Genomic DNA, 13,057 nt, shown 5'->3' with positions numbered 1-13,057 from the left:
TAAAGAAGAACGAATCTCACCAAAGTGCTGATCGTTTTTTAATTACACCAAAATTCAATCAGCATTTCGTATTGTCGAATCGAGTATACTGAAGTTCCTGAACACTAATACTAAATACTAAAATTATTGAATTTTCCGCAAAATAAAATAATTTATGTTAACCTAAACTCTTTCTTCTTGACTGTCCCGTGTTAGGGAGGTCAAGATACTTGGGAGCGCATACATTCTGCTATCCCACCGAGCTGGCAAGAATCGATATTAAACGCATGTGCAAATTTGTACTGCCTACTAAGCGTTTTGCTAATATATAGTTCGACTTCTTCTTTTCTAAGGCCTCACAAAGGACTACATATAGTAGTCCACATGCGATCTTTGTTCAGCCATCTAACCTAACCTAATCTAACCTAACAACTCTAATGTACGTTTATATGTTCTTTTCACACTTCATTGCAGGCTTCTACCGTAAAGATCATCTGCGCAAGCATACACGATCGCACATTGCACGTCGCGTTAAGTCGGAAGTATCAGCGCAGAATGTAAATGGCGGCAGTGGCACCGGAAACACTGCTCAGAACAACACGATACAAGGCTCCTGAGGTTCGTACAAGGACTTTTGGTAAATCTTCAAAAAAACTTCACTCGTGCTACAGCATGTTGAAGGCATCAACTGCCATGACCGCGCTTATACAAAACCGCGTCTCATGTTAGTGGGTGCAGTCAATGTGTGTGTAGTGTGAAGTTTCTCTGAATGTTTATCAATTGTCCTGCTGAGCCTTAAACGATGTAAAAAGAAGCTGAAAGATAGTAGCAAGTATGCGAAAGAAAGTGAATTTTTTTTCTAATTAATCATGAGAAAGTAGTGTTTTTTATTTTATTTTACAACTATTTTGGTAAAAGGTTGAAGAATGTGAGAAAGAGAAGTTGTGCAAAAGAATAATAACGTTCACAATCGCACAAAGCTACATACATACATATGGATATGTATAAAGTAGAACACGGCGTCGCATTTGCAATTGAACGCCAATAATAACAACAACTAGTAATAACTGAAACCGTTAAATAGCAATTTCGATGTACAAAATATTTATTTAAAATATATACTGATGTTAGGAAGACAAAAAAAAAACACACTGAAAACTAAAAACAAAAATATTATTTTTGCTGAAAAAAGTAAAAAATATTATTAAACAATATTTTAACGAGACGAATAGCAACTCATGGTGAAGAACGCGCAAATAATTACAGACATACATATGTACCATATATGTATAGGTACAAGTGTGCTTAATTGTACGCGCATTTATTCACACATACATATGTATGTACATGCATAAGGGAGCATCAAAGAAAAAGAAAAAAAGCTAAATTAATTTTATGATAGTGAATAATTTTGTTTGTTTTATTTTTGAGGATCTGTGATCTTTTTTGGCTATAAAAAATGAATAAAAGACAAGACAACAAACGATCGCTAATAATAAATACAATTATAAGTGAGAGTGAGTATAAAAATGACAATTGTAATATTACATAATAGCTAGTGGACACACTTATGTGCATACATAAGTAAAAATAATATAAAAACTGAAGCAAATATTATTAGTTTTTGTATTACAAATAAAAAAATAAATCACGTGCAATTTAATTTATTGTATATTTTTTGTATTTTGTTTTCAATTCTGTTGTACCTAATTTTTGTTCTGTTCAAGTTTTTCCATATTTAATCAAGTATTAATTAAGTATTAAGTAAAAAAATAAAAAAAAACGCGAAGTAAATACTTTGGGTTAAACATAAGTATATATATATATATACATATTAAGTATACACAAATACATACATACATACATATTTGCAAACAATTTGTAATTGAGTTAAAAATTGTATTAGAACTGCTAGGACTTACACTGTACGGCACAACAATTAATCTAAACATTTACGTATGTATGTATAGTACACATGTATATGGATGTACATATACATATATACACATACATACAAAAGTTTAATGTAAATAAGCATTAAAATATGTAACACAGTCAAGTATCTACGGCATTTATTATGTATATAGTACATACGCGCATACAATTGAAACATATAAAATTACTATATTTCTAGTTTAGGATTTTTTATGAACAGCTTAATTGAAGAAAAAAATTTTAAAAATTTAATACATTATTTTTCGAGCCACGCAATTACACCCTGACCGACTGACTGCTGGAGCTCCACACACCAAACCAAATATCGAAACATACATACATACATACATACATACATACCTACATATAGGACAGTTAACATTCTAAGTTTCATTTAAGCGAGACTCACATTAGATTCAATTATAGCAAGTATGTACGTACCTTCAATGAAAAAATATGATGTTGTTTGCTCGATGACTGTAAGGATATTGAATGTGTTTGACAGATGTCATGCCAAGCAAACGGGAAAAAATTAGTGTTCATCCAAAACAAATGTTCCCTACTAACATATTTGAATCTTAAAGCTCATTTCATACCGGTACACCGAAAATATATATGTACGTGCCTACACGGACTTGCCTATTTTATATTTATACCCTGAACAGGTTTTTCAATAAGAGCGCTACAAAAGAAATATTCGATGCCATTATGTATGGAACTCGATTTCTTTTGCATGGCCACCACGATCTTGCTTGCAGAAGTCCAGACGCTGAACCCATTAACGACAAACATAAATCGGACGATACTGCTGCAATTTCAAGTTCGATATTCGTACGAAGTTCATCAATCATGGCTGGCTTCTTGGCATAGACCATAGACTTGAAATAACCCCACAGGAAATAGTCTAACGGCGTCAAATCGCGCGACCGAGACGGCCAATCGTTTATGACAGTCGCTGTCTAGCTTGTGGCGCCGTCCTGTTAAAACCACATATTGTCCAAGTCCATATCATCCAATTCGAACCAAAAATAATCGGTTATCATTGAGCGGTAGCAATTCCCATTCACAGTAACGTTCCGGTCTTGATCATTACGGAATAAGTATGGCCCATAAACGGTACCAAATCGTCATTTTTTCGGATTGCATTATGACTCATGGAGTACGTCTGCCTGACTAATAAGGCATATTTATTGACGAAGTCATTCAGCCAGAAATTAACCACATCGCTGAAGATGATTTTTCGATGAAAATCCGGGCCATTTTCAAGTTGCTGCTCAGCTCAATTCAAGAACATATGACGATTCTGGTGGTCAAGCGGCCTCAGTTCTTCCATCAATCTGATCTTTTAAGAATGTAGGCCAAGATATGTTGGCAAAATTCGTTACAACGACGTCACAGAGATGCCCAACGCTTGAGAACGGCGTGTGAGAGGCTAATTTGTGTCTTCCTCAATTGATGAGCTAGCGGCAGCAATATCCTCGACACTATGGGCACTTCTTTATCTCACTGGCACAGTAACATTTTTTCTTGATTCATTATTCTTTGGCCACTATTTGTTCAGAATCCTGATCCACTTGTTATGTATTCATGTATTTTAATTCTTATGAGACTACTGCAGACGATTCTTCCAAAAAAAATGGATATTTTAAAGCTTGAAGTTTGGAATGTTAAAAATAATTGCCTCTACGACTTTGTCGTGCGCTAAACCAAAACATTTACAGCGCTTTCGACAAATCAAGATTTTCTTCGACTACAATTACAAAAACTTTGTACGCAAAGTAATCATATTGAGCAAGCACTGGGGCAGCAGCTGCAATAGTTATTCCAGTAAAAACACTTCTCGCTGGCTCAAATTGTTTTTAACATGCCGAGCCACACAAAATCTTCATTTTATTAACACATGTTATATTTTGTTGATCGCCATCAATATGACTGCTCCAACGGTATTAAATTTGACAAGAAAACTGACAACTCCAATAAAAGTAGCATTTACCGACCAAATTCAATTTACCATTCAAATTAAATGTATTTCGACTTGCCAACCACAAGACAAGCACTAACAAATTTTCAAATTCAACTAAATCCATGCATACATATACAATAAATAAGATACAAATTTATATACATACATATATAAAATAGATTAAAATAAATAAGCTATACAAACATTGCCATTAATACAGTTAAGCACATCATAAATAAATAACCACTGAACAATAAACAATAAGAAGCAAATACAACAAACAATACTTGAAATACAAATTTTGCAGTAAACATATAGTTCAATTCAAGTTCATACAAAGTATAGAAATGTAAGATCAACTACATATTTATAACTTAATCAAATGAGCGTATAAAGATCTATTTTTTGTAAGTTAGCCAGCTAAGCCGTATTTATACAAAAAACTAAACTAAAAAATTCCCAAATACAAACAAATTAATTCAGTAAAAAAATATATAAATGAAACTTGTAAAACATCACCAAATTTACGGCGATTATTTTTCTACTAACAAACGTGCAAACCGTGAATAAACAAAATAGTCTATAATGTAAAATTTTGACAAGAGTGTACTGAGCACAAACGACTAAGTACATACTATATAAGTGTTTGTATGTTTGTGCTGTGGAAATTTCATAAAAAGCAACACACGGTCATGAATAAATGCGCTTCAAAGTGCCGAACGTGTTGTTGTTTCCATGTAAGAGAGCCATCAAACTATATAATTAATAATACATAACAGACTTACATACATACACGCATATAACAAAATGCGAATTAAAGTTCAAACACTTATTTCAAGTGACAGCAAAGATTTGTTCAAATTAATTGCATTTGACTCAGCAGCGCTCATAATTAACTTGTATAACAATAAAATAAAACACTAACACACTAATAAGTTACAAATGCTGCAAAATAAATACATTTATAGACTTCGTAAAAGAATACTCCTTGCAAAGAGTTTTTGCTAAATCACATTCGTGGTCAACAAATAATCAAGCGTATTTCAGTATACTTAGATATAACTACAATAAATACGATTAACTGATAGATCACTGAATAATAACCAATATAACAGACAATTTTTATATATAACGTAACTAATAGAGTCAATCCTAAAAATACAAAGGTATAAACATTTAAGGGAACTTTTTTTTATAATAGCAGTTTTTCAGTATCATAAATAATACTTTTTTAGGAGGGATAAAATTTCAAACTTTTTTGCGAGCAAATCATCTATTAACATAACTTTTCATAAAACTACATAAAAATAAATTTCTTTTATCTTAATTTTGAAGCTTTCAAAGTGTCATGAAATAATCGAGAACTAGTTAAACCATGATTCAATAATATAGTAAAGGTTGTGGTGATAGCCCAAAAATAAGAATTTCTCAGAAATGTTTTAACTAAAAATGTCAAAATCAGTTTTTGCTTTGTTTTTATAATTCGAAAATAAGTTTTTCAACGCTCCAACCAGAAGGTTGTGTCAATAGCCCAAAAACAACAATTTGTGAAAATTAATTGGAACCATAATGTCAAAATCAGCCGTTTTCTTTTGTATTGTTCTGTCTTTACCATGAATCAATTATAGAAAGTTACGTCGATATGGAGCGTGCTTCCTCTTACGACAGCAATGATTGTATCCATAATATCAAAATTAGTTGCTTTTTGTCCTTCTCATGATTTTTCAGAATTTGATGCTTTTGGGTAATTTACAATCTATTCGCATTCAGTTATCACTCAATAAAGGCCTTTTCATTGGTTGAAAATTAAAAAAAAAATTATTTCTGAAGTATAAAAAAACAAAAAACAATACAAAAACAAACGGCTGATTTTGACAATTATTTTTGACAATTTGTTGTTTTTAGGCTATCGACGCAGCCTTGAATAATTGAATCATGGTTTTTATGATTCAAGAAATAAATTGCACAGCAATACAGTGTGAACCTCCCTTTAATTACATATAAAAACATAAAGACGTTAGCAAAATAGAAAACCATGAAATTCGAAAACGTTTAGATGTACGAAGGCAAATACATGCGAAAAGTACAAATTGTGCTTTAAATTGATGAATCACTTGATATGATATATTTAGAAAAACCAGAAAGAATATAAAAAAGAAGTTTGTTCACTGAAAATAGTTAAAGTTTACAACAAAATGATTTATTGCTGGACCATGGACTTACATACATTACATACGCTCAAATCATACACGCTATACATATTTCACCTTGAATCAGCTAGCGACTGGAAAGAAAATGGAAAATAAAAGCTTCTAGGCGCTTCCATTTAAACTTTCGTGAAACAAAATAATAACACTTGCATTCCTTTATAACAACTTGCCATACACATGCGTAGGTTCTTCACAACAACTTTTTAATATAAAATGCACTTACTTTTTTAGACATCTTTCATCAATTTCATTACCTGCATTTTGCTTGAAACTGATCTTTAAAACTTTTCAATGCGTGACTCATCTAAATATAATATACTTACTATAGATAAAAAACTACTACTTACATTTCCTTCGCTTCTTGAGCTATCCAGCGATCTCAGCGGAACAAAGATCATTTGAATTAATTAATCACTAATTTTACCACTTCTGATACCGTAACAAAACTTTTAATATGTTCTCAAATAAATACGGTGAGTTGCCTAAAACCTGAGTTTCACACAATATCGAATCAAGCAAGCACACTAGACACTGTTTTCGTAAGCACGCTCATCAAACGGAATCATTTTCATTTGTATTTGATTGATGTGTAATTAATATAAAGTAATTAAGCGAAAATGTAATCTAAAAATAAAATAAAGTTAAAGTAAACAACAACAAAGAAATTAAATGAACTCAGGGATAGAGCCTCCAAAAATTTAATAAATAAAAGACATGCAATATTTTAGCAAAAAACAAAGGAAAAAAAAAACAAAAACCAAAACAAAAATATAATAATTGCTTATACGAAATTTTAAATTTAACAAATTTTAACGAGAATGAAAATATATGTCTAAAATACTTGAAATAACAAAACGTAAAAATTCAAAAAGAAAAACTGAAAGCACCGGAAGAAACTATAAAACCATTTAATTGATATAAAAGTTTAAATATGTAGTAAGCAGATAGAACTTAAAAGTAAAAAAAACAACTCAAGCATATTTGAAAGCGTCAAACAAAATACGAACAAAGCTTACATATGAAATTAAAACATTTTAAACAATTTCACACACACAAAATTTTGCACAATACTTATTAAATAATTTATGTACTCTTGTATGGCAAACAAAAAACTTAAAAAAAGTCAAAACAGATTTATTGTAATTTGAACTACAAATCTTGTTTTGCTTTAAAATATTTTCAATTTTTTGTGATAAAATAGATAATGTATGTATACATTCGTATAACTACTACAATGTAACTTAACTCTTTTGGTATATATTCGGATAGGAACCAAAAACAAAAAATAAGTTGTAGAAGTTTGTGTTTGGGGCTTAAAAGTGATACGATAGAATTTTGCAAGGTGTTTACGGTTTTTGTTGCTGTTGCTGAATGACAGTAGTAGTGCAGTTTACTTTAATCATGCATAACCATGTGCCACCTGCAACTTAAAATATTGAGGTATAAGAAATACTACATAAAGCAGTGGCAGCATTGCCGTTAGTAAGCCTAGTAGGTTTCAGTGATGATTATAAATACATATTACGGTAACCGTTATTACCCTAGTTGATTTTCTTTTTTTTTACAAACGCTCCCTGAAGCTTCAGCATTTGCTCTAAAAACCCAAACAAAGCTCTTTATTTTCAATATGAACGTTGGCTAAGCTATTTTATTTTTATCAAACATTTAATTTATTGATCTTTTGGAATAATTTTTGTTCTTATCTCCCAGGCAAATAAACCTACAGAACATGATATTTTCATACAATATTTTCCATTCTGAAAACTTCTTCAAAAAGGTCTCATTAATTTTTTGTGAAACCATTTCTTTAAAAGTTATACGCAGTTAAGTTAGTACACCATGTCGTATGAGCGACACAGAATGTATACATAAATTCATACGGTGCACCATGTCGTATGAGTGACACAGAATGTATACATAAATCACTTGTATGAATGCTTAGGTCATTGGACTAACACAATACATATACCATGCTTGTTGCTTTTTTAGCTTTTTTCACGTTTATATTGTAAACTATTATTTGACAAAAATATGTCAATATGTTAAATGTACAATTTTAGGTTTAAAAATGCTTTTACACCATACTGCTAGTCCATTAGTTGCCTTCAATAACTTTTAATTTTGGTTTTTGGTTATAATACGCTGATTTCAGCGTTAAATAAGACACCTTTAAGATAATGTCTACACATATTGTGTTAGGAATGTTTAGACTTTACAAAATATCTATAATTTTGTTTGCATTAATTTTACTCTCCTACTTGCTATAATATAAAGTAGTTTAAATAATTTTTACGTTTGAGCAAACAGTTGTAAGGTTAGAAAGTAGTTGGATGGCAAAATTGATAACAATCGGTATGAAAGATAATATTTTTGTAAACGACCTGAAATGAGTAGTTTATTTTTATATGCAGAAAGATATAGGGTGTAGCGTATGGCGAGTGCGTCATGACCTTGATCAGGTTTTCAAATATTAATATATATGTAGGTATGTAATAGTAAGCTGCGAACAAAAGACGACTTGGTAGTACGTAGTAGGATTAAAAAAAACTATTTTTATGAAAATATGGACTGTAAAATCAAACGATATGGAAGAATGAAATATTTGATGCTCGCCACTAGGAAAACCAGTGAGCATATGAAATACTTGTATTATTGTAAAGAAATGCATGCATACGAGTACATAAGTACATATTGGTTAAATGAATATTCACGAAAAATATAAAAATTAAATTCACTTTACAGCAGCTGTTTTTCACTTATTAAATTAGAAATGAAAATTTTGAAAAAAATTTAATATTATAAAAGATAGTTTACGACAATGGTGATATAGTATTGGTGTAGCAACAATTACATAATAAATTCTTCAATTGGACTCACTCAGAAAAACCAGCAACGTTTATGAAGCATAGTAATTAGAAATTATGAGGAAGTAAGCAGACTTGCATACAAGCAAGTAAACGGAAGGCGCGTATTTATTTGACAGCAATGAGGATACTGAAATATGTTTAGGATGATGCATATATTATAATTCTTAAACTTATTAACTTAACAAATTACTTCAAAGTATTTCATAAAAATGAAAGGTGTGTATAATGTAAGGCAAATGATATAATAATGAGCATATAAATAATTACACAAAAGAATTGAGCGAAACAAGCTAATGTGCGATATTGTACTAAATTATGAATAACTTTGTACTTGAATTAATATTTTATTTAAACTTAAGTCAAGATATTCAAATAAAATATAATCATTTCAATTCAAATATATGTATGCCAGGCGTTTTTATTTTCAGAAAAGCTGTTGACGATTCATTGACAATTCAACGCTTGATACATTTTTTAGTAATATAAGAATATGTCAGAAATCAACATTTGAAGGAGTTAAGTAGATAAATATTAACACTCAAAAGTGGAGTAGGGTTTCGAATTGTCTTATGTGAGCATAACATCTCAAGAAGATTGTGTTAAAGTCGATTCAAGCAAAACTGACGAAGTTACTTTTTTGATATACTACTATTGCTATTTTGATGCCTGACTTATGAACTTTTCGCATCAGATTTCAAACCTTTAAAGCGTTTTTAAAAAACAAAAACTCACGTTTTCAAAGTCGGTGCCCCTCATAACTTAATAACTACTGCAATTCAAAACACTATTTCTTTAATATTTGTATATATTAACATTTTAACCAATTTAATCGCACAAAATTAGGATTTTCCTTCAAAGGACCCAGTGGCAAAGCGCTTATCTAACAATATAATTTTGATTTTAAATGATCCAGCACCGAGTTATGAGATGCGCCGCAATTCAAATTTTTCCGAGACGCCCTAGAATAATTTTTGCCATTTTTTTTTTTAATTTCCCCTTTAAAATTTAACAGAATATTATTCAAATGTCATATTATAATCACCATTAGTTCTTTAAAATAGACTTTAACTATTTCAAGCAGAAGCTGTCGCTATATAAATAAGCAGGCACCGTGCCTGGTCAGTGCTTAGGTGGTTCTCGCGCATCGAAGTGATTTGATTGGCAAGCGACACATTGGCTTCAGGAGAAGCTAACTGCATCTGTCGCTATATAAGTAAAGCAGGCGCCGAGCCTGGTCAGTGCTTAGGTGATTCTCGCGTATCGCTGTGATTTGTAAGCGACACGTTGGCTTCAGGAGAGGCTGGCTGCCATCTGCCGCTATATAAGTAAAGCAGGCGCCGTGCCTGGTCAGTGCTTAGGTGATTCTCGCGTATCGCTGTGATTTGATTTGTAAGCGACGCGTTGGCTTCAGGAGAAGCTGGCTGCATCTGTCGCTATATAAGTAAAGCAGGCGCCGTGCCTAGTCAGTGCTTAGGTGATTATCGCGCATCGATGTGATTTGATTTGTAAGCGACACGTTGGCTTCAGGAGAAGCTGGCTGCATCTGTCGCTATATAAGTAAAGCAGGCGCCGTGCCTAGTCAATGCTTAGGTGATTCTCGCGTATCGCTGTGATTTGATTTGTAAGCGACACGTTGGCTTCAGGAGAGGCTGGCTGCCATCTGCCGCTATATAAGTAAAGCAGGCGCCGTGCCTGGTCAGTGCTTAGGTGATTCTCGCGTATCGCTGTGATTTGATTTGTAAGCGACACGTTGGCTTCAGGAGAAGCTGGCTGCTTCTGTCGCTATATAAGTAAAGCAGGCGCCGTGCCTGGTCAGTGCTTAGGTGATTCTCGCGTATCGCTGTGGTTTGATTTGTAAGCGACACGTTGGTTTCAGGAGAAGCTGGCTGCTTCTGTCGCTATATAAGTAAAGCAGGCGCCGTGCCTGGTCAGTGCTTAGGTGATTCTCGCGCATCGATGTGATTTGATTTGTAAGCGACACGTTGGCTTCAGGAGAAACTGGCTGCTTCTGTCGCTATATAAGTAAAGCAGGCGCCGTGCCTGGTCAGTGCTTAGGTGATTATCGCGCATCGATGTGATTTGGTTTGTAAGCGACGCGTTGGCTTCAAGAGAAGCTAGCTGCATCTGTCGCTATATAAGTAAAGCAGGCGCCGTGCCTAGTCAATGCTTAGGTGATTCTCGCGCATCGATTGGTTTGATTTGAAAGCGACACGTTGGCTTCAGGAGAGGCTGGCTGCCATCTGCCGCTATATAAGTAAAGCAGGCGCCGTGCCTGGTCAATGCTTAGGTGATTCTCGCGCATCGATTGGTTTGATTTGAAAGCGACACGTTGGCTTCAGGAGAAGCTGGCTGCATCTGTCGCTATATAAGTAAAGCAGGCGCCGTGCCTGGTCAGTGCTTAGGTGATTCTCGCGTATCGATTGGTTTGATTTGAAATCGACACGTTGGCTTCAGGAGAGGCTGGCTGCCATCTGCCGCTATATAAGTAAAGCAGGCGCCGTGCCTGGTCAGTGCTTAGGTGATTCTCGCGTATCGCTGTGATTTGTAAGCGACACGTTGCTTCAGGAGAAGCTGGCTGCTTCTGTCGCTATATAAGTAAAGCAGGCGCCGTGCCTGGTCAGTGCTTAGGTGAGTCTCGCGCATCGATGTGATTTGATTTGTAAGCGACACGTTGGTTTCAGGAGAAGCTGGCTGCTTCTGTCGCTATATAAGTAAAGCAGGCGCCGTGCCTGGTCAGTGCTTAGGTGATTATCGCGCATCGATGTGATTTGATTTGTAAGCGACACGTTGGCTTCAGGAGAGGCTGGCTGCCATCTGCCGCTATATAAGTAAAGCAGGCGCCGTGCCTGGTCAGTGCTTAGGTGAGTCTCGCGCATCGATGTGATTTGATTTGTAAGCGACACGTTGGCTTCAGGAGAAGCTGGCTGCTTCTGTCGCTATATAAGTAAAGCAGGCGCCGTGCCTAGTCAGTGCTTAGGTGATTATCGCGCATCGATGTGATTTGATTTGTAAGCGACGCGTTGGCTTCAGGAGAAGCTAGCTGCATCTGTCGCTATATAAGTAAAGCAGGCGCCGTGCCTAGTCAATGCTTAGGTGATTCTCGCGCATCGATGTGATTTGATTTGTAAGCGACACGTTGGCTTCAGGAGAAACTGGCTGCTTCTGTCGCTATATAAGTAAAGCAGGCGCCGTGCCTGGTCAGTGCTTAGGTGAGTCTCGCGCATCGATGTGATTTGATTGGCATGCGACATGTTGGCTTCAGGAGAGGCTAGCTGCCATCTGCCGCTATATAAGTAAAGCAGGCGCCGTGCCTGGTCAGTGCTTAGGTGAGTCTCGCGCATCGATGTGATTTGATTTGTAAGCGACACGTTGGCTTCAGGAGAGGCTGGCTGCCATCTGCCGCTATATAAGTAAAGCAGGCGCCGTGCCTGGTCAGTGCTTAGGTGATTCTCGCGCATCGATGTGATTTGATTTGTAAGCGACACGTTGGCTTCAGGAGAGGCTGGCTGCCATCTGCCGCTATATAAGTAAAGCAGGCGCCGTGCCTGGTCAGTGCTTAGGTGATTCTCGCGCATCGATGTGATTTGATTTGTAAGCGACACGTTGGCTTCAGGAGAAGCTGGCTGCATCTGTCGCTATATAAGTAAAGCAGGCGCCGTGCCTGGTCAGTGCTTAGGTGAGTCTCGCGCATCGATGTGATTTGATTTGTAAGCGACACGTTGGCTTCAGGAGAAGCTGGCTGCTTCTGTCGCTATATAAGTAAAGCAGGCGCCGTGCCTGGTCAGTGCTTAGGTGATTATCGCGCATCGATGTGATTTGGTTTGTAAGCGACACGTTGGCTTCAGGAGAAGCTGGCTGCTTCTGTCGCTATATAAGTAAAGCAGGCGCCGTGCCTGGTCAGTGCTTAGGTGATTCTCGCGCATCGATTGGTTTGATTTGTAAGCGACACGTTGGCTTCAGGAGAGGCTGGCTGCCATCTGCCGCTATATAAGTAAAGCAGGCGCCGTGCCTGGTCAGTGCTTAGGTGAGTCTCGCGCATCGATGTGATTTGATTGGCAAGCGACACGTTGGCTTCAGGAGAGGCTGGCTGCCATCTGCCGCTA

The 13,057-nt window shown here is 35.4% G+C and overlaps 1 protein-coding gene and 1 long non-coding RNA gene across 3 annotated transcripts in view; both read left to right on the top strand.

Moving 5' to 3' along the window:
- The window catches only part of LOC126767651 (uncharacterized), a 232,017-nt gene extending 222,661 nt beyond the window's left edge, over positions 1–9,356 (top strand). The window contains exon 2 of the long non-coding RNA XR_007669145.1: positions 3,272–9,356. This is a non-coding gene — a long non-coding RNA (uncharacterized LOC126767651). The remainder of the gene's footprint in view (positions 1–3,271) is intronic.
- Positions 1–9,356, top strand: part of LOC126767649 (zinc finger protein 84) — a 29,772-nt gene extending 20,416 nt beyond the window's left edge. For both annotated transcript variants that reach the window (XM_050485130.1, XM_050485131.1), the window contains exon 5: positions 454–9,356. In XM_050485130.1, the coding sequence (XP_050341087.1) occupies positions 454–596 (143 nt within the window). In that variant the 3' untranslated portion in view covers positions 597–9,356. The remainder of the gene's footprint in view (positions 1–453) is intronic.
- Positions 9,357–13,057: the final 3,701 nt, after the last annotated feature.

This window comes from Bactrocera neohumeralis, chromosome 2 (assembly GCF_024586455.1).
Source record: "Bactrocera neohumeralis isolate Rockhampton chromosome 2, APGP_CSIRO_Bneo_wtdbg2-racon-allhic-juicebox.fasta_v2, whole genome shotgun sequence".
NCBI lineage: Eukaryota > Metazoa > Arthropoda > Insecta > Diptera > Tephritidae > Bactrocera > Bactrocera neohumeralis.
Note: the sequence above shows the minus strand (reverse complement) of the source record. Positions and strands in the feature narration are given on the sequence as shown.